At 51.2% G+C, this 26,807-nt stretch overlaps 1 protein-coding gene across 1 annotated transcript; it reads right to left on the reverse strand.

Moving 5' to 3' along the window:
- Positions 1-7,924: 7,924 nt before the first annotated feature.
- G6PD (glucose-6-phosphate dehydrogenase) lies at positions 7,925-26,553 on the reverse strand. The gene is made up of 14 exons (XM_031944718.1): positions 26,241-26,553; positions 24,634-24,761; positions 16,546-16,583; positions 16,312-16,420; positions 15,771-15,988; positions 14,886-15,044; positions 14,596-14,721; positions 13,036-13,129; positions 12,204-12,390; positions 10,847-11,082; positions 9,058-9,134; positions 8,408-8,494; positions 8,168-8,224; positions 7,925-8,096 (listed from the first exon to the last, which is right to left on the reverse strand). Exons 1-14 carry the CDS (start codon positions 26,371-26,373, stop codon positions 7,925-7,927), a joined length of 1,821 nt encoding a protein of 606 aa, XP_031800578.1. The 5' UTR covers positions 26,374-26,553.
- Between the last annotated feature and the right edge of the window lie 254 nt (positions 26,554-26,807).

Raw genomic sequence — 26,807 nt, forward strand, 5'->3', positions numbered from 1 at the left:
CTACTAGTAAAGTTTTACTATTTTCTTCTGTAACTCATTTAACTTTTCCTTCTAGAATTTGGATGCTATTCCATTTTATGCATATGTGTTCAGCATTTATATTAATTCATTGTCTATAGTGCCTTTAAACAAAATGTAGGTTGATTATCTTTTTTTTTAAATAATAGCTTTTTATTTTCAAAATATATACAAAGATAGTTTTCAACATTTACCCTTGCAAAACCTTGTGTTCCAAATTTTTCTTCTTCCTTTCTCTCCACCCCCTCCTCTAGACAGCAAGTAATCCAGTATAGGTAAACATGTGCAATTCTTCTATACATATTTCCACATATATGTCATCTTTCAAGTATATCTGTTTTTGTTTTGCCCCTGCCTTTTTTTTTTTTTTTTTTTTTTTTTACTTAGCTGGGCTTTAATTATTCCAGCTCAATTTACTTTAATTTGGTATGTGTTTTTCTGTTTCATCAGGAATCCTTGACAATCCTCCATTTTCTTAAAAATCCCTCCTTTTTCCCCCTCTCCCTCTCCCTTCCCCACTCCCCCCCTCCAAAGTTTACACTAGGTTATTGGGTAGATTACTCTTGGTTCTAACCTTATCTCCTTGTCTTTCTGGGCTATCATATTCCAAACCCTCCACTTTTTTAATATGAAAGCTGCTAATTTTGTATAATATTGCCTGTTCCATATTTTAATGTTTTCTTTCTGGCTGCTTATAATATTTTCTCCTTGACCTTAGAACTCTGGAATTTGAGTATTATATTCCTGGAAGTTTTCATTTTGAGATCGCTTCCAAGAGGTGACCAGTGGATCTTTCAATTTCTGTTTTGTTCTCTGCTTCTAGGATATTTGAACAATTTTCCTTTATAAATCACTGAGTAGGTTCCTTTTTGGGATATGGCTTTGAATTTATCTCTCCTAGGTTTTTTTTTCCAGGTTGGATTTTTTATGAGATAGTTCACATTTTCTTCTATTTTTTCATTCTTCTGACTTGTTTTTTTTTTTTTTTAATTGTTTCTTGATGTCTCATGGAGCCATTAGCTGCTACTTGACAAAATCTAATTTTTAAGGAGTTAATTTTTTTCAGTGAGATTATGTATCTCTCTTACCATTTGGCTGATTCTGATTTTTAAACAGTTGTTATTCAGTATTTTTGTGCCCCTTTTGCCAATTTACTAATTCTATTTTCATAATTTTCTTGTATTTCTCTCATTTCTTTTCTCAGTTTTCCTCTATTGCCTGTATTTGACTTTTTAAAATCTTTTTTTGACCCTTAAAATTTTTTTTTAAATCACTTTTATTAAATCTTCTCATAATTTTTGTTGGGCTTGTTTCCAAGCTTCATTCCCCACCACCACCACCCTTAAGGCTTTGCTTATAGATGCTTTTGAGTCATTGTGTTCTTCTGAGTTTGTGTCTTGAGCTTCTCTGTCCCAATGGTAGCACGTTATGGACAAGGTCTTTTCCCCTGCTTCTCATTTTTCCAACCTACTTCTTGACGTTAGGCTTTATGTTAGATTTGGGCTTTGGTCACCTCTGGATAAGGGAACATGACTGCTCTGAACTTCTATTATGCCCTTCTGTTTTCATAAACCAATGTGGGGGCCTGTAGGTTTTTGATGTCTCCAAAGTGGTGTGAACTGGTAGGAGGCATTTTTGCCCTCCTAGACTGCACTTTTCCAGGTAGGTCCCCTGTTTCCTCAAGACTGCCACCATTCCTCTCTGTCCTGATATTGAGACCCAGAATGGGGCTACCAAATGGCACCCAATCCTGTGCCTAGTACTAGAACAGGGGTCCCTTGGGGTCTCTTAGATACATGTGTTTAGTCCCCTTACTATCCTTGGGTACTGGTACCACTGCTTCTGCTCCTGCTTTTACCACAATCACTCAATGCCATTCCTACTGTGCTCTTGACCAGCCCTCACTTCAGTAGCTGCAGACCTTTCTTTTTTCCTAAGCTGCTCTAGGCTGGAAAAATGACTCATTGAAACTTTTTTTCCTGCTCAAATTTGTTGTATTTTCTAGTCATTTTGTAGGGAAAATCTGGCAATTATGACCGTTCATTGCACCATTTTATCTCTGTCTTCTCCCTTCACTCTCAATTCATGAATTTAGGATCTTAATCCTAACTCTCATTCCTTTGATCTTTCTATACAAACATTTTTTCCACACACACACACTCAGGTCTCCTCTAGTCTAAATAAACAAAAACTACTTCTCTTAGCTTGCTTCCCCTGGTCTAACCTCTTTCCTCTCCTTTGCCATTGGTCTTTAGAACATAGTCACTTATACTCTCACTGCATAACCTCCTGCAATCTGGTCTCATGACAGATAACCATGTCAGATATTCTCTACCCTCAGCCAGGTTGACCCAGGCTCTAGGTCTCCTGATCTAGGGCTCTGGGCACTGGACCTCTCTCTTTTCTATGTAAAGCACCAACGCATCCAGTTGGTTTTCCTTTTGACCTGGGGGAAGGGAGATCTGGTTGGAGTTTTTTCTCTTAGGGCCCACAGATTTGGGGTGAAAAACCACGGGTCATCTAGTACAATATCCTCGTTTGACAGATAAGGAAACTGAGCCCTAGACATGCCCAAGATCATAGAAGTGACTTGGGCCAGGATTTGAACCCCTGTGGCCTTCTAATTCTAATAGCATTGTGATCTTTTTTCTTGCCCTTTCCTCCCCCATCTGGTGGAGGGGGGGTATTTTCCCAATTCTGGTTTCCTTTTATCAAATAGAAGAGTTCTGGACAGTGAGGCCAGAAACCTATCCTCTACCAACAGCTCACTGATCTTAGGCAAACCATTTCCCCCTAAAAAATGTTTTTGTTTTACAATTTCTGTTTATTTTTTAATTTTTAAAATTTATTTTATTTTTTAAAAGAAAAACAGAAAAGGTATACAAAACAAAAGAGAACATTGTCATGTGCCCAGCAGAACATCAGGGAGGATTCAAAAAACATAACAATAGATTACCTGTTCAAGAAAGTATATATATTAATAGAAGAAATTATATTCATGAGTGTCCAACTTTTCTTTTTTGTAAATTGCTCTTCTGTGCCCCTTTTAAATTTTATTCTTTTCCTCCTCTTTCATCCCCTCCCACTTCCAAGCAAGCTATAGTTAAGAAAGGATATATTTATGTATTCAGTTGTAGATACACACACACACACACACAATCTTTCCTATCCCTACACACTCTGTTTTAATTCTGCTCCTTAACTTAAATTCCTTGCCATTTCTTAACCTCCCCCCATCCTTGGATCCCTCCCTTGTCTTTTTCCCTCACCCTTTGCTTCCCCGTCCACCCATCCCAAATTTCTTTATAGATTTTGGAGGGTGCCTTCGTGCTATATAGTGATGCCTATTTAAACTATTCCTCCTCCCCGTCTGATGCCTCTGGGTCTCTTTTTCCTCTGCACTTTTTTGTAGAACATAATTACTTTTTTACCTTTTCCTAGGTGGTTTTACTTTTTAGAGTCAGATCACACTCAATTCTGTCCCAATCTTTCTTTTGAGCTACCCAATTGCTGATATCAATGTTAAACATATGGTATACATTGCCACATAAAAACAGAAACAATTTGTTTGTGTTAAGTTCCTTGGCTCTTATATATTAAATTTTCTATTGGGTTTGGGTTTGGTTCAAAGTCCTGAAAATCTTCAAGTTCATTCAATGTCCAATTTTTTTCATTCAATATTACAGATAATTTTTGCTGGATATGGTATTTTTGGCCCCAGGCCTAGGTCTTTTAAATGTCGGCATTTAGGATTGCAGGATCTGCAGTTTTTTATTGTGGCTTCTGATAAATACTGTATAATTCTAATTGTAACTCCGATGTATCTGAGTGTTTTTTTCTTATTTCTTGCAAAATTTTCTCTTTGATCTGGGAGTTTCGAAATTGGCAATAATCTTGTGTTTTCCACAAAGGATCTCTTTGAGGTGGTGATTGGTAGATTTTTTTTCTCCTTAAAAATCTTTTTTTTAAATATAATTTTTAATTTGTGAAAGAAAACAAACATTTCCATAAGAGAAAAAAGTGATTGCACGTGAAACTCAAATCTTATTATGTACAACTTGCCATTCTTTTTAAAGATATAATAGTTATCAAGTAACTTTTCCTCTTTTTTCTTCCTTTCTCCTTAAAAATCTTTCGCAATAACAGACAGCCCTCAGATTCCTCCCCCACATAAGGAAGGGATTGAATTAGTTGGCTTCCGAGGTAGTTGCCTTCCAGCTCTGCCTAAATCACCCCCTGATTCTTTCTGGGGGCCCCCCTGCGGTGCAAGAGCTGGGCATGAAACTGGTGGAATTCCCCTCTAGAGCTTCCCTTTGTCCTGAACAGTTTCTGCAGTCCCGACTCCCTTGCAGGTCAGTGACCAGTCTCAATCATGCCATTTGGTAGGGTGTGCCAAACTCCTGTCATTTGGCTTCTATTCCTACTGCTCTAATGAAATCACCACCCTCCTTAAAGTTTCCAATAAACCAGATGACTGGCAGAGACCAGACATAATCTGGACTTTAAATCCCTCATCATCCATGGGAGGAAGCAGCTGCTCAGAGCCCTAAGTGGCTGGAAGGGGCCGAGCTAATCCTTTAATTCTAAATCCCCAATTGGTCCCCGCACCATGAGGCCCTCCTCCCAGTCACCAGAATTTTTTCTCTCTCCTGGAGCGGGTTTATCGCTGCACCTCAGAGCCAGGTAGCTGTGCAAGAACTTTTTCTGAATCCGAGTGTAGCGCTTTACTTTTCTTTGACATGTCTTTTCATTCGTTTGATCACCTCGTCTGTTATTCAGTGTCAGCTGCCCCTTATTCCGGGTCCTGCAGATCTGAGGCCTTTTATGCCCTTGGCCCTTCTTGGTCCAAACGGCCCCCTTCCTCATTCCTTTACACAGTCCAATTAATTGCCATTTTGAAGGGAAAACTTGTGCTATTGTTGACGTCCTGGGTGACCAGGTGGACGGTAACAAGAGAAAGCCTAGTTACGTTCAGAGACAAGCAGAGAGGAGCACTGATAGGATCATCTCAGCCTCAAGTGGGCCTTTTGATTATGGCCCTATCTTAGGTGGGGGTCTCTGGCAGAAATTATCGTAAGCCCCCGTTCCTGTATCCCATCAGAAAGTCAAAATGTGAACCTCCCTCCCCAGGTTAAATTTCCTTAACTGTACCTTACTAACTTGCTCTTTTCTTTCTTCTTGTCATAACTGCTTTGTGGGGTTAGTCTGTTTGCTAAGCAGAACAATAGTTAATACCTATTAAGACCCCAGATTCCTTTTAGGGTTAGCCCCATAACCCCCCACTTGCCATGCTTTAGTGGCACCTCTGCTAGGGAACTTGTCTTCCCTTGTTAATTTCTAAAACCAGTTTTCCTTGCTAAAAAGTGTTGTGGATTTAGCCCACTCTGAGCTGCGCGACATTTGCCCCTTGATTTGGAAGATGTACAAGTCTACAGATTCTTGGCAGACGATTTGCAAAACAGGGCCATAAGCCCAATCTATTCTGGGGGGGATCACCTCATATCCCATCTTGTGGTAACCTGATGATATAGGGAGAATCTGACATACCCCATAACTCTGAAAATACAATTTGAAGAAAACAAGGTACTAGATTATGTGTTCAAAGGAACTAGGAGACTATGGTGCTCTGGATCCCTTTGGCAGTGTCTTGGCAAGCTTATGGAGCCTTTCTTAGAATTAATTTTTTTAAATGCACAAGTCACACAGGAAACCAATTATATTGCTAGTTAACAAAATACTTAAGGAAAAGTTCACAGGACAACTACTAACCAATAGACTAGGCCCGACTACTGGACCACTTGTGCCCGAGTGGATAGAGCATGGAAATAGGAGGATGTGAGGTCAGATGCTGCCGTCAACCTGGATCCATCAGGAATCGGGCCCAGTAACGTCTCCTGATACTTTATAATAATCTGGCAACCGGAGAACGCAATGAACCAAATACTCAGGAATTCTTTATCTCGTAGATCTGATCCGTATTCGCTCCCCTACCTGGAGAGCGCCAGCTAGCCTCAGATGCCAGATGATGAAATCAACGTCCACACCATAGAAGGATGATGTCCGACATCCCAGCCAAATCTCAACTAAGCTTGGACTGGACTTTCTGTCTACTGATTCACTGGGCCACAATTCCCAGCCAATTGCTCCTTAGAGATTCAAATGCATGTTTCCTTCCCACCCCCACTCCCAACCAGAAAACAAGGACACCCTTTGTGTCCCATTCCAGAGGGACAAGATCCAATACTTGGGAGTTCCTTTAAGTAGCCCTCTTCATTTTTTTTTGAGTCAGGCTGGCACTTTTCTAAGAGGGAGACTTCCCAAGAAGAATCTGCCATATATGGGCTGGCCTAAGTGTGGGGCCTCCACACCCCAGCCAAAGCACCCGTAAAAACAGCTTGGCTTTGGCCCCAAAGGCAAGAGTTCAATTCCAATCTCCCCTCTGACTTGTTCCAGTTTCATCTGAAAAAAGGCTAACAACCGCTAACCCAACACACGCAAAACATCTTGCAAAACCCTAAAGCTCTGGAGGAATACCATATAGGGAAATTGGGCCTAGACAGGGTAGGGGGAAAGCTGACCAAGCTCCCAAACACAAGTCATTTTTCTTTCTTTTTTGAGTGGGGGCCGGGGTTACCCCTGATAGAATAAGGACCACCAGACAGTTCACCTGTTAAATGTCTGTTGAGACCCAGTGCATTTTGGCCATGGACCATTATGGGCCCGTTATCCAGATGAATGAGAGGGGCAATGTGTATGCAGGTCTCGGGGCATCAGACACTGGGAAGTGGGAGAAGGTAAATGTTTGCTTCCAGCTGTAAGAAGAGTTCCTCTCAGCGATTCCTCCAATTCTCCAAAGGCCACAGTCCTGGCTCTGCATAGCCAGCTTCTAAAGGAAACCACGGGAAGTGAGCTTCCCAGATGTGCTCTTCTAGGTTACTTGGGGGGCAAAGCATAATTTTATTTCTCCCGCCCCAGCTCAGGAACAAAGTTGTTAGGTAACTGTGCCTTAACCTGGTAAATACATTAGCTTAATTGAACTGCATGAAATTCATTCGCTCTCTCCCTAATCCCTGCTCTAGAGGGGAAATCAGGGCTTCTACTTCCCAAAAGCCTTTCCTGAAGTCCCCTGGCCCTCAGCTTTTAAAACCGGGTCACGTTACTGCATGTGGGAGCTGTGAGGTGACGATTATCCCCAGGAAGTGATTGGGACCCCTACTTCATATACCTACACATATGGGATCACGTCAGTTTCTGGGGCGACGGGGGTGTGAGCGGCCAGAGAAAGCCTGAGCGGCTGTGCAGCTGATCACACTTTCCTGCCTTGCTAACTGGCTTCCGAGTATGTGCACACAATGTCTCCATTCTCTACTCAAGGCCTTGCTTTCTGGCCCCAGAGCCCAAGACAAGCGGGGCGCCTGCCAAGTCCTCCATCAGCAAAAAGTAAGACAGCCTTGGGATTATCTTCTTTCAAGCCCAAGGCCTTATGACTGGTAACTGGCAGTTCTGTCCTTCCCACAGGCTGATAAGCTGCCTCCAGAGGTGAAGGCTCCATGTACTGGGATCCAGGGTGTTCCCGTACTGGAAGGGAGTGGACCACCCAGCTCCCTCGGGGGGGGAAGGGGGGGTGGTGGCAAATAATGAAGCGGCCTCTTCTCAAAGATGGCACTGTTGGGGAGAGGTGGGGGGGGGGGGCTCACACTTCTGTGAGCAACACCCTGTTCTGATAGAGGGCACACATGAGAAAGGCGGGATGTGTTAAGTCTAAGAGAGCTGAGGCAACTTTAGGCCTTTGCTTTCTCAGCACCCGGGATGGAGGACATGACGCAGTGAATACCACGCACACAGCGGGACTGGTAATTCTCTGTATTCATAAAGCTGCAGTCCTGAGGGGAAACAAAGGCCGCCTCTAGTGGCTGCTATTGGAATGTAGCTGGCTGGCTCTGGGAGCCCAAGCAGGTGGAAGCATGTCTGGTAGCAGCTGTAAACAGGGCTGAGGAGGTGCCGGCTGCTGGGAGTACAGGGGGCCAGGGAATCTTTCGATGGGGCCTTCCCTGTCCCCCAGGGCCAGGCTCCCGGTCCTGTGGTCCCAAGAGTTGCTGGGTGAGTAAAACGTGAACAGGGGATGGGCAGAGAGACAGGACAGACAGACCCGAAGTAAGGCCGATGTGCCAAGACGATGACAACGGGAGGCCGGGAAGCTGGGAGACTGGGGATGGGGAACAATGAGGGGGTTGGCGCTAGTGGCTCACTGGGCCTCGCTTGTGGGGTTTACCCTTAGGTCCCTACTGAACCCACTCTCTTATCAGCCATCCGGGAGGGCCATTGTGAAACAAACAAAAAGCAAAATCCTTGCCCCGTTGGAGCATTTGGCCCCCTAAGCCCCATCCACCTCCAAGATAAGGCAATGGCTGGGCTTTCCCTCTCAATGTGGTGCAGCAGAGGTGTAAAGATCCTCCAGGCTTCCCGAAGCTCATCACTGGAGGGGGAGAGAAAGGAGGCCCAATGGCTTCACATGGAGGGCAGAGTGATGCCCGGAGGGGTGGGACTCCCAGGCACCCAAATGGCAGCAGCTGCCGAGGCCCCCAGCTAAGGGTTGTGGAGGGTGAGAAAAAGAAACGAGATCATAAAGAGAAGAGAGAAGGGGGAGGGAGAGGCAAGGAGAGTGGTCTTCTCCAACACCCAGGTCCTGCTAAGTGACCTGTCAACCTTAGCCTTCAGACTTGGGGGAACAGCCACTTGGCCAAATCTTTCTAGCTGAAAAACAAAGCCTGCTAGACCTGGGCTAGTCCTGTGGGAATTGGGCACGGTCATCTTTCTCTTCCTATTCCCTCATCAGGCTATAAGGCTTTCCAGGAAGAGGCTACTGAAGGATCATGGGTATGAGAGGAAGAAACAGACCCAGGGCAGGCAAGGGACCAGTTCCAGACCCCAAAGGTAGACTTTGAGTCCAGATTCATCAGTCCCCAAACCAGCCCAATCCTTCTGTCCTGAAAGGGGGCAGCAGTGGTCCAGACTCCACCACCCTAAGGGATCCCTCACCTGCGCACAAAGTGCATCTGGCTCCCACAGAAGACATCAAGGATGAGGCGCTCATAAGCATCGGGCAGCTTCACATCCTGCAAGGTCCGGAGAGGTAAATAAGACGGAAGAAGTCACCACAATGGGGAGGCCAGCCAGGGAGCAGCCAAGCTTGTTCCCTTCCTTCACCTACTCTCTCATTTGTTTCACACACATTTGCAACATTAGTACTAGGGGGAAGGGGAAGGTGCCATAACCCCACACGAGGATCAAACTACGGATGTCCTTTGCTTCCTTCTGGCCCTGCATCACCGCCGTACCCTGCCTCAGCTTCTGACTTCTCTGGCGCATTGCAGGGGTTTTGGTCAGATTCTTAGGCTCCCCTCATCCGCACTTTGGTCTCGACTAAGCTTCTGCCTTTCTGCCATGTCTCCCCAGCAGTCCCTTCCCCCTGGCTCAATCCTACTATTTGGCTTGACTTCCTTCCTCGGTTTTACTTTCTGGATGACGCTGGAGCAAGCTTTGAAACCAATTGTACTATCTTCTCATCCAGATGCTGCCTTCGAGTTTCTGAATGCTCTCTCTTCGTGTCTGTACGACCGAGCCGTCTGCCTTCGTTTGGGCTCTCTGAGGAGCTAAAGACTCCTTTTTAATGGCAAGTAAATTGAAAGTGCTTAGAAGTTCATGCCTCAATTTCATTTAACAAAAGTCATAGCCAACTCCTTTTTGTGTCTCTCTCCTCACTCTCACATTCTCGTCACCGAGCAGCCATATCCTATTTCCTGTACCTTCCCCTACTGCCTCTCTCTAGTTCCTCTATTGTGTCCTGCCCTTCACTTTCAAAGAGGATGTCACATCAGGGGAAGTGCACAAAGTCACTGTCCGCAATCTCTCTCCTAGAGTCACCTAGTGGCAAGCCAGAAGTCCAGATCGCTGCCGACGGCCCAGGGTGCAACAGATGACCCTGACGTCTCCAATGTCTGACCAAGCTCTAAGCGCTCCACAGATCGTTCTCCTTACTCATTCTGCTGGGGGCAGTCCTCGTGCTGGGGGTGGACACACCCCCCCAACTCACTGATGGGCAGCGGACCATCGGTTACCTTCAGCCTGGGTTAGCCTAGCTGCGGAGGTGGTTTTAGAAGGGGGTGGCTGCTGCATATGCTCCAGCTTCCTGAAGTCCCAGATGGGCACCAGGCGGCCAAAGGTGAACGAGCAGATCTTCACATCGGAGTTGCCCCATACCACCCTCTGCTCTATATTCACACCATGACCACCCGAGTCCAGACCCTCCTATTTTCTGTCACAGCCTCTTAACTTCTCCTCCTGCCTTGCTTCATGCTGAAGTCCAAGTCAACTCCCTTACAGACCATTAGGGTCCCATTACTTCTCTTAAAAAACAAAGAAAATGTGTCAGTGCTTATTGAACACCCAACTTCCAAAGTCTGGCACTCAAGGCCTTTCCCAGTCTGGTGACAGCCTACCGTTAGCCTCATCTCCTATTATTCTCCACTAAAAACCAAACTGGAATGCTCGCTGTTCCCTGCTTGGCCTTGCCCTCTCTTCTCCTGTGCCTGGAATGGACTTTCCCTTCCTTCTTCCCCTCTGCTCAACTCCCTTCTTTTCCTCAAGGTTCAATAAAGAGGTCCCATCATCCTCTCCTTCCTTCCACAGTTAGGAATGCCTGGTCCGGCCCTCTCCTCGGCACCTGGCTCACCCTCCCTCGTCACCCTCGTCACCCGGCCCATGGTGGCCGCTTGGCCAACGCTTAAGTTCCCAGGCAGCTGCCCGTGACGGCTGGCCGCAGGCTCACTTTGTATCTGTTGCCGTAGGTCAGGTCCAGCTCGGACTCCTCGGGGTTGAAGAACATCCCCGGCTTCTTGGTCATCATCTTGGTGTAGACGGCCTCGTTGGGCTGCACTCTGATCACCAGCTCATTCCGCTTACACTGGCGCTGGAAGATGTCACCGGCCACATCCCGGAACTGCAGCCGCACTTCCGCTTTGCGCTCATTCAGGGCTTTTCCACAGCGGAGGATAAAGGGGACACCTGCACCAGAAAGCAGACAGAAAAGAAGGCCACTGAATCCAGTGGGCTCAATTGCTGTTCAGAGTACGGCTTCTAACCAGAGCTGTAGATAGGCCTGGGAGGCCGGGCAATCTCCTGGGTAGGAGGACCAGGACCCTCTGTATTCTCAGTGCCTACACAACGGGCATTCATGTTAATTCAACAAGCATTAAGTGCCTACTGCGTGCTAGGTGCTGGGTATGAAAATTTAAAAAAAAAAAAAAAAAATGAACCAGTTCCTAGCCTCGGAGCTTCCATTCAATTGGGAGTCAGGCCATCTAATTTCTGGCATTGGTGCATTCACTGTACGTGACAGAGGAGAGACCCATGATTCACCAAGCAGCAGCAGGGACCGTAATTGGAGCTTCTCTCACTTCCTCCTGGCCCATGAAGGCCATAGGTCTGGGGACCTCCCCATCACTCCCCTTGAGGCAGGAAAAGAGTTGGTTTTCCAGGGAGGGAAAGGGCAAATCCATCAGGATGTCCCAGATGACTTCATATCCATTATTATCATATCAAATCATTTGCCTTCTCAAGGAAAGGGGAGAGAACCTGGAACTCAAAACTTTAAAAAAGAATTCTTTCCTTTCATGAAATAATAATAATTAAAATCATACCCCTGCTTGAAGGGTATTAGGAAGTGCCGATTTCACTGTCCCATGGGCCAATGAAAAGGGAATGGTCTGAGGAAAGGGCCCTGGGCAGGGTTGAGGGGAGGAACAGGAAGTGGGGCAGGCGATGAGGCCATCTGTGGCCAAAGCTTAGTTACATAAGGAGAGATAATCTAGGTTCTGTTTCTAGCTTTAGAAGGACATGTTCTTGCCCCCCAGTTTCTCAAGAAAAATTTCTGGAAACATCTGGTGTTTGCCTCAATTCAGCCAAGGGCAAAAGAGACTTGTTTGTGCTTTGGGCAGGCCTCAGAGAACCATGCTGAGGGAATCACTGAAATGCCCCAAAGACCAGGGGAGGTGGGGCAGAGAGAAAAGCGGACCCATAAGCTCCCAGAACTCGAGCTAGAAGTCACTGCCACCTCGGAGGTCAAGGGCACAGTGGCCACTCCATAGATGCTCGCCGCAGATCCCGGGACAGAGAACAGCACCTACCATCCCATCTTTCATTTTCCACGTAGAGGACCACGGCAGCAAACGTGGCAGTGGTGGAGCCCTGGGGAACCGTGGGGTCGTCTAGATAGCCCTTAGTAGCTTCTCCTTCTCCATCTGGATTCCCCACATACTGGCCCAAGACCACATCAGTGGCTCTCACTTCCGAGATACACTTTAGGACCTTCACCTGAGAGAGTAGAGGGAAGGGAGCAGATTGGTCATAAACCAGGTCCAAAGTGAGAGGCAAGGCTGGAAGCATGAGAGCTGGGACAGGGGACACAGAGAGCCCAGAGCTGGACCCGCTGGGCAAGCCCAAGTGGTCCCTAGGGCTGGATCCTCTGGGCAAGCCCAAGTGGTCCCAGAAACTTGAGTCTCCAGTCTACGTATCAGCTGGATCAATAGGCATGGGGGCTCTGGGGGATATAGGGGAGGATACCTCCCCCTCCCATGACCTGCTTCTGCTGTTGGGCACACATGCATCCTTCAACTTCAGCAGCATGACAGAGAGTCAGCTCACTGGCCCACTAATTCAAAAGCCACAAGGTGCTTTAGCCATAGGACCCTAGAGAGATAGGGCCTGGAGTCCATCCTCCAAGTCTAACTTTACAGACATGTAAAGTCAGGCCCAGGGAGGAGGGGTGATGACGCTGTCCATACCCCTCAGTTTACTGTCAGATTCCAGTCCCCCCCCCCCCCCCATCTTCCTGGGCCCAACCCATGACCAGGAAGCCCAAGTTTCCTCCTGTGGGTAGTATGTATTTCTGGCATTCGCGCCGTGTGCTCCATCTCTAGCCTAACTTGGTCCCCGGGCAGCCCCAAGGCAAAGGCAGACCTTTTCATCGCGGACATCGTCGGAATTGGTGGAGGCGGGTTTTTCCATGGCTACCAGGCAAAGCATCTGCAAGAGGTGGTTCTGCATCACGTCTCTGTGGGGGCAGAGAGGAGGTCGGGTCAGGACTGAGACATGAGGGCAAGGTGACAGAATTCCAGAAGGGCAGCTAGACACTGGGCACATCTGGCCTAGGGAAGTTCCGGGGCCGTGGGGGAGCTGCCTTCGTACTCTGAAGGGCCTCCTCTCGGGAGGAGGCTAAACCTCAGTCTGCTTGGCTCCGGGAGATAGAAGTGGGAGCACCCATAGCAGTGGGAAGATGCCAAGGCAACCTGCTGGAAGGAAAACTGCTGGTGAGAGCTATCCACCGGGGGATGGGAGGGATGGGAGGGGTGGGAGGTCTTCAGGTCCCATCCTGGAGGCAGCCTAGTGATGGAGTCATCACTAGGGCTAGAGAAGGTATTCTGCCTGAAGATGGGTTCAACTGAATGGCCACTCAAATCCCTGGGATTCACTGAGGCCCCTTCCCAGCCACCTGCTTTCAAGGCCCACAGCCTGGGCAGCTTCCCACGGACTCCACCAGACTATAAAGCGTTCCCAGAGCACAGAAACACACGCGGGACCGCACAGGCTACTGTAGCCACCCTCTATCCTAGGACGTTCTAGACCATGTTGTTATATCCATTCTCAAGGGCGGCTCAAGAGCCCTTTGCCCTCTCATACCTGGTACCTCAGAAACTGTTGCTGATGCCCCCACCCCCACCCCAGGCCTTCTTAAAGCCCCAAGAGCCCATATCTCTTCCCAATTCTAGCACAGGTCCCGTTGGCATCTCCACTTCCCTCAGGACATCTCCCAAGATTCTTTCCTCCCGTCTCTGAGTTCACGTCAATGGTGTCAATTGTATGAGGAACTCATGATGTGCCGACTCCCTCTGCCAATGCACCAACAACCACTTGTGAGTGTGAGCTGCTTGGGGCACCCCCCACAGCCCGCATATATCAGCGGGAGGACTTAAATCCAAGAGGCCGAGGTTAGCCCTCACCCCACCATGGCAAGCTATCCCCGCCCCTGCTTTAAGAATCCCAAAGCTGACTGGAAGAAGCCTCGGATGTGAGCAGGCCTCCAGCTTTCTTTCCCGTACAGGAGGGAGTCCCCCGGGCAGGCTCTCTGCCAGCCTCTGCTGGGGAGCCATGCCAACACCTGTTGTTGGGCAGAAGTTCTCAAATGCTCCGGTGATGGCTGCAAAGGGTCACAGAGGGCTAGGGAGGTCCCTGGGAGCCAGCCCTTTGTTTTACAGAGGGGAGGGGGAGGCCAAAGGGGCCGAGATGGGAACCTGGGCCTTTCTGAGCCCATTCCATCCCCTCCCCTTCCAGAAAGGAAAACTGGAATCTTGGTGACTTGGGGCTTTTGCCTCCCGGGACCAAGCAGAGCAGATTCAGCTCCTCTTGCAAAGAGCAAAGAACCCCGGGGAATAAAGTGGGGGGGGGGCGCCCTCTTCTGTGGCAGCTCCCCAAAGAGGACCCACATCCTCCAGGGAGGCCCAGCCCGGCCCTGGCTCTCACCGGATGATCCCAAACTCGTCAAAATAGCCCCCGCGGCCAAGAGTGCCAAAGGGCTCCTTAAAGGTGAGGATCACACAGGCGATGTTGTCTCGGTTCCAGATGGGTCCAAAGATCCTATTCCCGAATCTGGGGAGAGAGCGCCATAAGGATGAATGCCAGGGCAGCCGTGGCAAGGCAAAAAGCCTGACCGGACCTGGTCTCCCCCCAAGCCCCTGGTGAATCCCTCTGCTTGGGGCTTTCTTGGCCGCCAGGCAGGGTTTCTCCTGGGCCTAGCGGGGCTGTCCGCTCACCTTAGCACCATGAGGTTCTGTACCATCTCCTTGCCCAGATAATGATCGATCCGGTAGATCTGGTCCTCGTGGAAGAGCGAGGAGATGTGGTTCGAGAGCTTGTCAGAGCTCTGAAGGTCCTTTCCGAAAGGCTTCTCCACGATGATTCGATTCCAGCCTCTGGTTGGGAAGAAAGGGAGCCAGAGCCCAAGGTCACTCATCCCCTGCAGCTGGGAAGCCGGTTACCTCCCCCACCTCACCCCATCTTTGCGGCTCAGAACCGATCTCCTGGGTAGGAGGAACTCCGACTTGTGAATTCCTGGACACAGGAGCAGGCAGCTAGCTCAACTCCTTCATGTCACAGAGGAGAAAACGGGCCCAGAAATGGAGAAAGACTGCTCCAGGGTCCCGTGGCCAGTGATTAATAAAGAGAACAGGGCCTACATTCAAACCCAGTGCTCTTTCTCAGGAATGGAATACCCCAAAGTAGGGGTGAATAGGAGACTCCCAGGCCAGGAACGGTGCCAGAGTAAATAGAACACCAGGCCTGAAGTCAAGAAAACTCATCTTCCCGAGTTCTAGGGTGATCTCAAGTCAGCTGTGAGACCCTAGGCAAGTTTGCCTCAGTTTCCTCTCTGCGAAATGAGTGACAGAAGGAAATGGCAAAACACTACGGTATCTTGGCCAAGAGAAGCCCAGATAGGGTTGGACAAGACCCAAGTAACTGAACAACAGGAAGTTTAGGGCCTGTTTGGGGAAGCTAGGGAGCATCCTTTTAAATCTATGCTGAATTCCCTTGCCCACCAGTGCCTAGCATTAGGCTCTGTCCATACGGTGAAGGGACGGGACCCTTCTGCCTCAAGGGGGGGGGGCAGTTGTGCTTGGGGAGACAAGGGGGACGCTTACTCCTGGCTCATGCAACTCTCTTTGATGTTCTTTGTGACGGCTTCGTAGACGGTGGGCGGCAAGGCTAGGTAGAAGAGGCGGTTGGCCTGCTTCCCGTGATGCAGGGAGTTCATGTGGGCATTGAGACGCTGGAAGGAGGCCGGCTCATTGTACTGGCCCGCCACGTAGGAATTTCGAGAGAAGAACTCCTCCAGCCTCTGGTTCTCTTCGGGAGTGGCCTGAGCAACACAGACAGGAAACTGAGGCGCTCACCTCTGGGGGAGATGGCTCAGAAAGGGGTACCCAGGAGGGGAGGGATGGAGCTGGGAACTTAAAAAGGGGGCGCTCTTCCCATCATGCTTCACCATCTTACCATTGTAAGGTCGCGCCCCTCCAGAAGAAAGGGGGCAGGAAGGAACAGGGCAGTGGGTTGGAAGAGGGGAGCTGGAAGGGACTTCATGAGGTGCTATTGAATCTAAGCTCCTCATTTTCCAAGGCAAACTGAGGCCTCATGGGAGAAGTAACATGGACAGACAGTGATGCCCAAGCCCAGGGCCCCTACCTTAAAATAGGGCTCGCTTTGTTTCCGGATGTCAGCCACAGTGAGGTTTGAGCGGGCATAGCCCACGATGAAGGTATCTTCGGGAAGGAGCCCGTCACGGAACAGCCACCTGGAAAAGGGGGCTCAGGATGGGGATTGGCAGGGCTAGGGTGGGCGTCCCACCCCTGCCCCTCCCCCAACCTGTCTCATCCTCCGGTGCCCCAAGCCGAGGGAGCTGGCAGAGAGAAAACTTACCAAATTGTAGGGTAGATTTTCTTCTTTGCTAAGTCACCCTGAAGAAAAGAGGGGATGGGACTGATCAGGACAGACAAGCACAACATGGAGGCTCCCCCGTTCCTTTTTTAAACGTTGCCCAGCAGCCGCCACCACCCACGAGCTGTTCACTCCCTAGAAGGGCACCGACTCCCTCCGCTCCAGCGTGCCTGCCTCGTTTTGTCCCGTTGGCCACACTGGGACCTCACCACCCCCCATGCCTTATGGGGAAGCGCTGGGGGAATGGATGGCTGGGCTCCAAGCAGAGGGTAGAGAGCCACTTGGTGAAAATGCTCTATAGGGATTGAACGCAGAGTCTCCGGCTACTCCACGACACAGAACCGTACAGATTTTTAGGGCAAACAACGAGTTTTTTGCAAAACTCTCTCTGGTGTGCCAAGCACTGTGCTGGGGGATTTGGCGTGGGGGAGATTTGACGTGAGGAGGAATTGCCCAAAACACGAAGATCTGGTGCCAGCTCTGGCAGCCTGAGCCTGGGAATGAGGAGGCTAAAGGGGTCCCGGGGCCTACAGCCTCAGAGGTGGGAAGTAGAAGCTGCCAGGGCCACAACCCCTTCATCAGTCTCTGCTGGGCAAGGGCCCGGGCTTTCACAGCAACCTGGCAGGAGGTGGCCTGGGAAACGGTCTCCGGGTACTGGGGGAGGGCCAGCATGTGGGGACACGCAGGAGAGATTGGCCCAGAGGGCACAGCCAGGGTGAGTTGGGGAGAGGGCAATGAAGCTCTAGGGAGGGAAGAGCCTTCGGAGTCACTCAAGCTATTTGGCAACGGTGGTGCCGGGCTCCAAGCAGAGGATAGAGAGCCACTTGGTGAAAATGCTCTATAGGGAAGGCTCTCTTGGCCAGAGCTGGATGGCCTCAACAGAGCTCTGTGCTTCTGGGAAATCCCATCGCCTCTGACGACTAGCAGCACAGGGTAAAGGCCCGTCCAGACAAATCCAGGCTGTGTGACCCTGGCCAAGTCACCACAGGCCAGAAACTGGAAGCAAATGCTGCTATGCTATGGGAGCAGGAGTTCCTCACTCAGGAAATTGCAGGCTGGGGCTCCTCACCAAAAAAAGGAATCGGGTTAGAGAGAACATTGTCAAGGGCAACTCTGAGCAACAGAAATCTTGATGTGCAAACACAGTGAGAGGCAGCCAGCCGCAGGAGGAAGAACATGAGGGGCCCACAGGAGCATGGCGGCTGGCGTGAAGGGGAGCTTTCTCCACTCCTCGGGTCTTTCCCGGGGATCGCTGCCTAAAAGTCCACAGGAAGCTGCTAAAGGGGGCTGGCTGGGGGTCACTTCCCTTGCCCTTGGCCACTCCATTTGACCCCACGGTACTACAATTGGCCAGAGCCAGTTTTAGGGCCCCGTTCCCTTGCCTTGGGGCCTTTATTCTTCACACTACGACATGGAAAAAGGCTGTGATGGTGGCAAGGGTGGGCTGACCTTTGGGATTGCCTTTAAGCCTGCCGGGCCTGTGAGCCACTCCTTCCTCCCATTTATACCCACTCAAGGGACGTCCAAGAGCTCTCCTTACCCCCCTTCTGAGTCTCCCATTGAAAGCAAGTCGAGGTGGGGGGGGAGGGAAGGCAAAGGGGGAGGAATGCAAAAGCTGTAGGCTTTGAAAGGTCACTCAAAGCTGCCCTGGTTAGTAGCCGAGTCGGCATGGGTAGGCTTGCCCTGGTACTCTGTATGCAGTGTCGTGAGGAGAGGAGAACTTCCCAGGCCCAGAAAGCATTCAATTCCAATCAAACCCTGCCTGCGCTCTGGAGGGAGGGATCTGGAGGGAAAGGCTGCGCTGCAGTTCCTCCCGGGAATGGGGGTGGGGTGGGGGTGGGGGGAGAGGCTGAGGGGTGTGTCCATAGTAGTCTGAGCCTATTTTCCCATCTGTCAAAGCGAGGAGTCAGGCCGGGCAATCGATCTTGAAATATCCCTTCCAGCCTGAGGTTATGGGGTCAGTTGTCATTCTTGCCACCCCCCTCACTAGCTGTGTGACCGAACTCTTATGTTCTCTCTCTAAGCTGGACCCGTCCCCTCGGAGTGAGAAGTTGCCAGGCGGGGGCCGTGGCCCTCCGGGAACACATCGGCTTGCGCCCTCTGTTCTCCAGGGGTATCCTGAGCACGACAGCTAACTGCGGGGAGCCAACCGTGAGGGGCTGGGGGCAAGGGACGGGCCTCTTCCAATGAGGTGATCTCAGGCTGCCTTCAAGGGGCCCAGTAGGAGCTCGGCGTTGGGCGAGTTGGGTGGGTGGGGATTCTGCTGGATTGTTTGCTCAGAGCGGACCTGGCCCAGGCTCAGCTGGCTGGTCTCCAGAGCTGGCTTTGAGACTTGAACTGGGGAGGACCAGGGGAGAGACTGAGGAGAGGGCGGGACTTGCTGAAAGAACAGCACAGGCCCCTCCCAGCAAGCCCCAGGCTGAAGTCTTAGAAATGGGGAAAGGTGAGTCATTGCAAATGGGGAGTGTTACCTTGGGAAGAGCTACCTCAATGTCACCATGACACAGCAGAAATGGCTTCAGCAAAGGGGCCAGCAGGAGCTGGGACTGAGAGCTGCAAGGAGCCTCTGAGCAAAGCCGCTCTCGAGCCGCCCAAGGATCGGAGAGGAAAGAGCTTGTCCAAAGTCACATGGCCAGGAGAGGTCTTGCCCTTTCTGGGTTGGGCAACGGTGAACTTCCTCATGTCTTGTCTCCCTTCCTGGCTCTCTCTACCCCCTAATCTCTCAAATGCACAGTCTCCACTAAAAGGCAGTAAGCAAACAGACAGTGAGACTAGAGAGGTCCCGGGTATGAATCCCAGCTCACTCGCAACCTCGGTTCTCTCGGCTACAAAACGAAGGTCCTGAACTCTCTAAGGCCCCTCTGAGCCACCAATCCGTGAGCTCAATAAAAAAAAAAGGGATGGCTCTTTTTAACTCTTGACCAAATCTGGGGCACTGACCAGGAACTCTGGGAGAGGAGGAAGTGCAGCAAATAGCCAAGGGTCAGAGGAGACCATTTAGGATTGCCCAAGCAGGGAGGGGGGGGGAAGACTTTTTGAATGTCAGACCTCCCCACCACTGCTGCCCATATTCTTGGGGGGGGGGGCGGCCTTGGAAGGAAGATGGGGCCTGTCTGTATTAAGCAGAGGTACAGCCAGATGAGCTGGGCTGGGGAGGGTTAGCCTGGGACAGCTCCTAGGGGAAGGAGACAGGCAGGAGGGAGGGGAGCAATGAAGCGGGAGGGCTTCTCTGGAGCTGGTGACCACACCCAGGGGCTAGCTCATCAGCAAGCCACCAGAACTGCTCCACCAAGGATCAGCAAGTTGGCTGTCACCTCTTCCCCCCAGAAATGACCGCCAGTCTCTTACAAAATGCCCAGGGCCAGCGCTTTATCTTACTTGCTAAGCGCCCTGCTACACTTGGGGCCTGGCCTGAAGGGGTCCGATTTCTGCCACGTAATGGTCCTGAGTCTAATAAGCCAACGAGGGAAGTCTCCGTTAGTGGCAGGGTACCACGTCCTAGAGAGCTGCCCCTCTTTTGTCCTGCGCCCTCCCCTCTTCTGAGCCTTCCGATCTCGCCGGACGAGATCCTGTTTGGGAAAAGCGCTAGCACGGAGCTTGGCACATGGAGCTTGGCACACGGCAGGTACTACAGAAATGCTCATTCCCCTCCTTTCCTCAGTCTCCCAGCTCGCAATCTCAGGCTCACCCTTGCCTCCCTCATCCTCACACAGTCAATCACTGGCTAAGTTTGCCTTCGGCACCTCGGGAACATCTCTTCCTCCCACTGGTTTTTTCCCCTCATATCTCAACACGCCCCTAGTTGACCTCTCTAGCTAGTTGTCCACACCTGCTGCCAGGAGCTGTCCCTTTCCCCTCCCATTCAGGGATCTGGCCAAGCTTCAGGTCTGGGCACTTCCCATCATGGGCTCCCGTGACTCCTTGCCTCTGTCCTTGGGGGCCCCCCCCCCATGATGAAGCTAGACTTTGGTGTACAGAGCTTTTCTGGATTCCCCCCCCCCAACACTTGTGCCTGCTCTACAACAACTGCCCCCCCCCATCTGACCAGGTATTTATCTCTTTACATTTATACAGTGGAGTTCACTTCTTATGTAAATTTGTTCCCCACATTAGAGGGAAGCAGGGAGCCTTTTATTCAACACCATCCCAAGCGGTTCCTATACAAAGGGCAAATTGTCAAATGGCCCAAGTTTTTCCTGGGAAGCTCCAATATGTGACCTCTAGGAGGTCAAGGTCTCCCAGGTTGATGACCAGAGGTTGAGGAAGTCCCTGAAAAGCCTGGGAGGGGGAAGAGGAAGTCTCTCCAGCCATCCAGCCCCCACCAGGCCTGGCCTTTAAAGATCTACCCTACCCTAGCTTCCAGCCACCCTGCCCCCCACTTCTTTGTGGCCCAAGGGAACTTCTGGAATCACTTAGTGGCAGGAATGCTTCCCTCAACCTGCCTATAGCTCCTAAGCGAGGTGGTTCCTGGGGCAGAACTGCTATGGAGCAGGCAGGCGGGGGAGGGGGCATCACCCACAAAGGCACTTTGAGGAGGAGGAAACTACAGGTCAGGACAGCTTCGGAATAGGGCCTTTCACCTTGTCTCCTGAGAAGTTTCCAGGTCTCCCGTTAGGCCTCCTTTGGAGGCACGAGGCACAGTCCTAGGCCCTCACCTGCAGCCAGAGGGGAGCACTCCCCCCATAGTCCCGTCCTCGCCCCGCCCTCCCCCCGGGTCCAAGCTGGTTTCCTGGCTCAGGCCTTACTGCCCAAAGCCCTTAGCTTCTGGGGCCAGGAGTCTGAGGAAGGGCAAAACCTAGCCGCCTTTGGGATGGAAATCTTTCTGGGACGAGTCCAGCCCCTCACTCAGATTGTGTTCAAACTGTTTGCCCATTTCCTTCTCCAGCAGACAGGGTGAAATGATCTGCTCAAGGTCCCACAGCCCACGAGGACATGAGGCTGCATTTGAGCCGTCTCTTGATTCCAGGTCTGGCACTCTATCCACCTGGCTACCCACAGAGACTTTGCAGAGCGCATCAAAGCTAAGCTGACTTGTTAGTGACCACAACGGCAGGTAAATGTCCCATGACCTTCCTGGCCCAGAATGCGCTGCCACGGCCAGCTCCCGAGTCTCCCAGAGCTCTGCTTTACCAAAAGCACACATAGCTACTTTCTGTTTTCTGCCTGTCTCCCGATTATAATTTATCATTTCCCCAGTGAGGCAGCCTGGGAAACCAGCTCGCCCAGCTTATTAAAAGCGTTTTTAGTCCGGCTGTCAGCAATCCCCACCTCAGCTGCCCCACAACCTGGGACTGCCTTTTTACTTTCTACTTTCTGCCTAGGGCTGATAATCGGGGATGCTGGTTTACAAAGGCAGCCACCCGGACAGCTAAAGGTCGCCCTGGAATCCCGGGATCCAGAGGCCGAGGCTGATCAGGGCACCACCACCTGGTAGAGCTTCATTCTCTCTTTCTCTGGTTAAAGCTCTATTTTCTGCCACTTCCACTGTGTCTCCTGGAGCCCTCCTTCCATCCCATTAGCCCTGGCTTTCCAATAACAAATGCCTTATCGAATCTCTCCCTCTCCACGGTATTCTCTCCTCCACACGGAACGCAACCTCCTGGACTGCTGGGACTGTCCGGCCAGTTCTCCGCTACGGCAAGTGGGCTGACCTGCAGCCACTACTCCCAGCTCTACGGGCCTGAAGCTGGAGGACACCTGGCCTGGCCTCCACCTGAGCCCAACCATCCAGGAGTCCAGCGATCAGACTTGAGTTTATTAGAAAGTTATGGCTTTTTATCTCAGTGCCCGGGGCCTGGTGCCTGGCCTTGAAAAAGCCCTTCCCAGCCCCCTCCCCCCAGCCTCATTACACGCTCTTCCCCTTTCTGCCCTCTGTAGGTCAGTGGCCTTCCTCCTGCTTGCTCTTGGCGCTTTCCGTCCATGCCTGGGGACTCCCCAAACCTCCTCATACTCATTAGAATCGCTCCATTTCCTTCAAGCCTCAGCCCAAGTACCACCTTCTACCTGGTTCTCCATTCCCCATTCTCCACCTTGGATTTAGTCAGTGTATACACAAGTGAGCACGTGCGCACGCATGCGTGCGCGTACACACACACACACACACACACAGTCTTCTCAGACCTAAACTCCTTGAGAGCAGAGACTGGTTCTTTTTTGTCCTTGCACCCCCTCTACATAGTCACTGCCTGACACCCCATAAGCTCTTAACAACCGCTTGATTGACTGAAGAATTGAAGCAGTAATTGAAGAAAAGCCCTTCTGGAATGGAAGTTTGTGGGCACGGACTCGGAGCTATATGTTGGGGCTTTCAGTGGCTTCCTTTGATGACACAATGTTATTTTACTTCAATGAAATGAGTCTGTCGACAAGATCCTGGCCTCTCTAAAGATTGGGAAACAGTGAGCTATGTGAGGGGAGGCACTGGAAGTTAAGAAAGCCGTGGTGAAAGCGAGGGAGGAGGAAGAAGGGAGGAGGGAAGACTTCTCTTTGCTCTCGTTCTCTTCTGCTAGCTCGTTCCACTTTCTCTACAAGCTGCCATTCCTCAAGCTACTCTGTCATTTCAGAGTAAAATCCCCAACTCCTGGCTCTCAGCTGCAAATCTCCTGGGGGGGGGAGGGGGAGGGGGGAAGAGCCATACACAGTAAGCACCCAACAACTGGACTCCACTGCAGAAGTGGAAACCATTGAGGAATGATCTGTTCAAAGGTACTTGACCAAGAGAAGAGTCTCATTTCTCTGATGTCTGAAGATCGGCAGAGCAGATTCTTCCAAGGTGCCTTGGATGTTGGTGGAGCTGAAGGGACTCGGCATTTGTGGGGGAGGGCTTAAAGCTGGAAAGAGCCGAATCTAAACTGCGGCTCAGGCTCTTCCTAGCTCAGTTTGGGGGTCAGTCAAAGCTCCTTTCTCACTGAAAATGCTAGCATTGTTAAGGAGGCCCACAGAAGCACTGTCAGAGGTAGAACAGTGCCTGGCAAACCTTGTAGCACTCTGCAAATGCTGACGGGCATCGCTACACTAAAGAGCAAATCATCCTCAAGCAGCTCAGAGCTGAGAAGGGCAAGTTTAGGCCCAAACCCTGAATTCGAAACGCAACTTGGCCAGGCTGCCCTTGGTAAAGAAGGTACTGGTGGCCGGGGGCCCCCAAAACTTCTGGAGCAAGGGCTTGCCTTTCAAGTCTCAAATCAGTTAATTTAGAAGACTATTTCTTTGAGCACTCCAGAAACAAGTCAATAAATGACCCAAAGGGAAAAAGAAATCCACCAACTCAGATCTGTAAACCCCTTCAAGGTCTTCACACACCCTGGGACCTCGGGGCTCAGTCAGAGGGAAAGAGTGGGGTATCTAGTCACTCCAAGGGGCCCAAAGAAGCCCCTTATCAGTCTATCCAAACCACACCTACAGATGCCTGAGTCAGGTTAGACCAAGAAATAACAAAACTCACTAATCAGCAGATAAGGAAGAATGACCAATGACCCTTCTTCATCATTTTCCCTCAAGACATTGTCACTGGTCTTGGGGAGTGGCACCTTGCCTTCTTCCCCTCTATCAGCCTCCCAACAAACCACCTTTTCTCCACCCTGATTTTGGTGGGAAAGGGAAGGCTCTAGCTGGGAAGCTGGAAAGCTGACTTAGAGGAGAAAATCACTATAGCTCTTTGGGTTTTATTTTCCTCTATAAAATCAGGGGGATAATCGCAGCCCTGACTCCAGGACAAAAAACCAGGAGAAACGACCTTGAGCGGAGGGCTGGAAGAACAGGAGGAACTGGGCCTAGAGAACCACTAGGAGAACCCAGACCTCTGCCAAGCAGAAGCTGTGACTTTTGAGTTGATTGGGCAAATCAACCCATTTCTCTGGCTTTCTGACAAATTGAGACTAGGATTAGAGAATTGGGGCCAGAAGGTTCCTTCGTGTTACGGGTGAGGTCCAAAGTGACCAAATCCTCTGTCCAGATGACCTCTTAAGTTTCCTTCCAGATCTGAGATGCCATCTTTATGTGCCATTAACTATTTGGAAGGCGAGCAAGAGGCGGGAGGGTGGTGTGAGGGTGGTGTGGGGGTGTTAGACTCACCGAGGCTCCCATGATGATGAATATATGTGTGTCGGACTGGTGGAAGGCATCGCCCTGGTACAGTTCTTCCCGGAGAATCCCACACACTTGAGTCCGGCTCAGGGCCACTTGCTCGGCCATGCTGCTTTCTAGAGGAAGGAAAGTAGGCAGGATTGCGAGGGAGTAGCAGCTAAGATAGCTGGAAGGCCATTGCTCCTCCCCGGGAGAGGGACAATGAACTCCCCAGACTGCCCTGGTTTCAAGGGATGATCTAGGAAGCAACTACCACTGTGAGGGGAGTTTACAAGTGTTCTCTCAGATTTTTTCAAGGACGAAAAATCTAGGGTTTTGGTGCCTCAAGGGCATCTGCGAAAGCTGCCTGGAAGTGATATTTTGTAGCCATTTAAAAGAAATATCCTAGGTTAGGACAAGAGCCAAGCTTGAGGATCCCATCCCTCTCTGGCCTCTCTCTCTTCCCCCTCCCCCCTTCTCACAGGGGCTATCTGGAGAATGAGTTCCAGCTGGAGCCTCCAACCTGGGAACTCCAATTCAAGGTCTTCCTAGATTGGCGGGTAGGAGCACAGGTGGGGTTAATCTTGACTAGAAAATCAGGACCTCAGCAGGAACACTAATTAATTCACTGATCTTCTGCTTTGAAGATGGGTCCCAAGCTCAGGGCAAGATGCTAATTAGGCCCTTTCTTCCCTGGCTTTGAAGATGATGGGTTCCACTGTCTGTGACCCTGGGCAGATTTTATTTCTCTTGGGAGTTTAAAGGTGCCTCCCTTCTGTAAGTTTCCATCCAGCTTGGATGTTTCTGGCCCTATGACCAGCCCGATCAAGCACAGAATGTTATGTCTCCGTGGCCTTTTTGGAGGCTTCTAACCCGACTGTCCCACTCCCCAGTCCCCACTTTGCAAAATCCTCCCCAGGCCACATCATCTCGCGCTCGCAGCCAGGCGCACCGGCCCGGGGGAGAAGACTATGGCATTGTTTTGTTTTGAATAAGTTTCAGAGGAGCTTCTCGGCTAGGGATGACGCCACCAGGACTGTCCCAAGCCCGAGCTGCCCATTCAGGCTGGCCCTGCCACGGGGTCGATCGTTGCTACCTGTTGGGGCCAGCTTCAGGGTTACCAGGACTTTAATGCAATCCGATCTGCCTCAGCAGACGGCTCGGAAAGGTGGTTTCTCCCTGGCAGGTGGGAGACGCGGAAAGCACGACGGGCAGGCTAAGCAGTGCTGGGAGGGATGATCTCCTCGCTAAGCTCAAGTCCCCTAGGGCTATGAAGGGAGCTTTCTTTTACATGTAGACCCTCAGAGACAAAGTACAAGGGGCAGGAAAGGCAGCTCGGGGCAGAGATGGGAATTAGCATGGTACCTCATCTAGACAAGGGGGCAAGCAGTCCAGGAAGAAGGAGCCGAGCGGGGTTCCGGAGGAATGGGATGAGAGAGGATGCTTGGGGAAAGAGGATCAAAGAGCTTGGGGAGCGTGAGAGCTGCAGTGAGCCTCAGGAACAAGGCGACTGGGATGGAGAGCAAAGGACTGGGGCCGGGATGCAGGGCGGCGGCTGAGGATGGAGAAGGTTGGGGCCGAATGGCGGCCCCGGGGGTGGGGGTGGGGGTCCTCACCAGCGTTCGCTCCCGGGTCCCGGGTCTGCTGCCGACTCGGCGGAGGAAGGAAGACAACGGGGCCCACGGCTGTACTCGGATTTAAGCCTCGTCTGCCCGAGCGCAGATCAGCTCTACTCGCCCGACTCCCCATCTCCGCCCCCTGGCTCGGCCCCGCCGGTCTGGGAGACCGCCCGCTGGGTCCTGGCCCCGCCCCGGGGCTCCGCCTAGACCCCGGTTTGGCTCAGATCCAGACGGAGCACACCGCACCCAGCCGCTTCAGCTCCAGGTCGGCTCTCACGCTATCCCCCCCACGTGGCCTCGCCGGGCTCTCCGCTTCCGCTCGCCACGTGGCCACGCCCCCTTAGCCGTCGAGGGTTACGCCCCTCTCAGGCCACACTTAGTCACACGCCTCCCGCTTCTTCTCTTAAGTCAAGGTCCCCACCTCTAGCTGGAAGCTCCGCCCTTTTAGTTACTTATTTTGGTCAAGAACTCCGCCCCTCGCCCCACTCGTTCCTCCCAGCCGCCTATAGACTTCTCCTTTCCCGGCGCCGGGCTGGGGGGGAGGGAAGCTGATAAAGAGCACAG

The sequence above is a fragment of the Sarcophilus harrisii genome, chromosome X (genome assembly GCF_902635505.1).
Source record: "Sarcophilus harrisii chromosome X, mSarHar1.11, whole genome shotgun sequence".
NCBI lineage: Eukaryota > Metazoa > Chordata > Mammalia > Dasyuromorphia > Dasyuridae > Sarcophilus > Sarcophilus harrisii.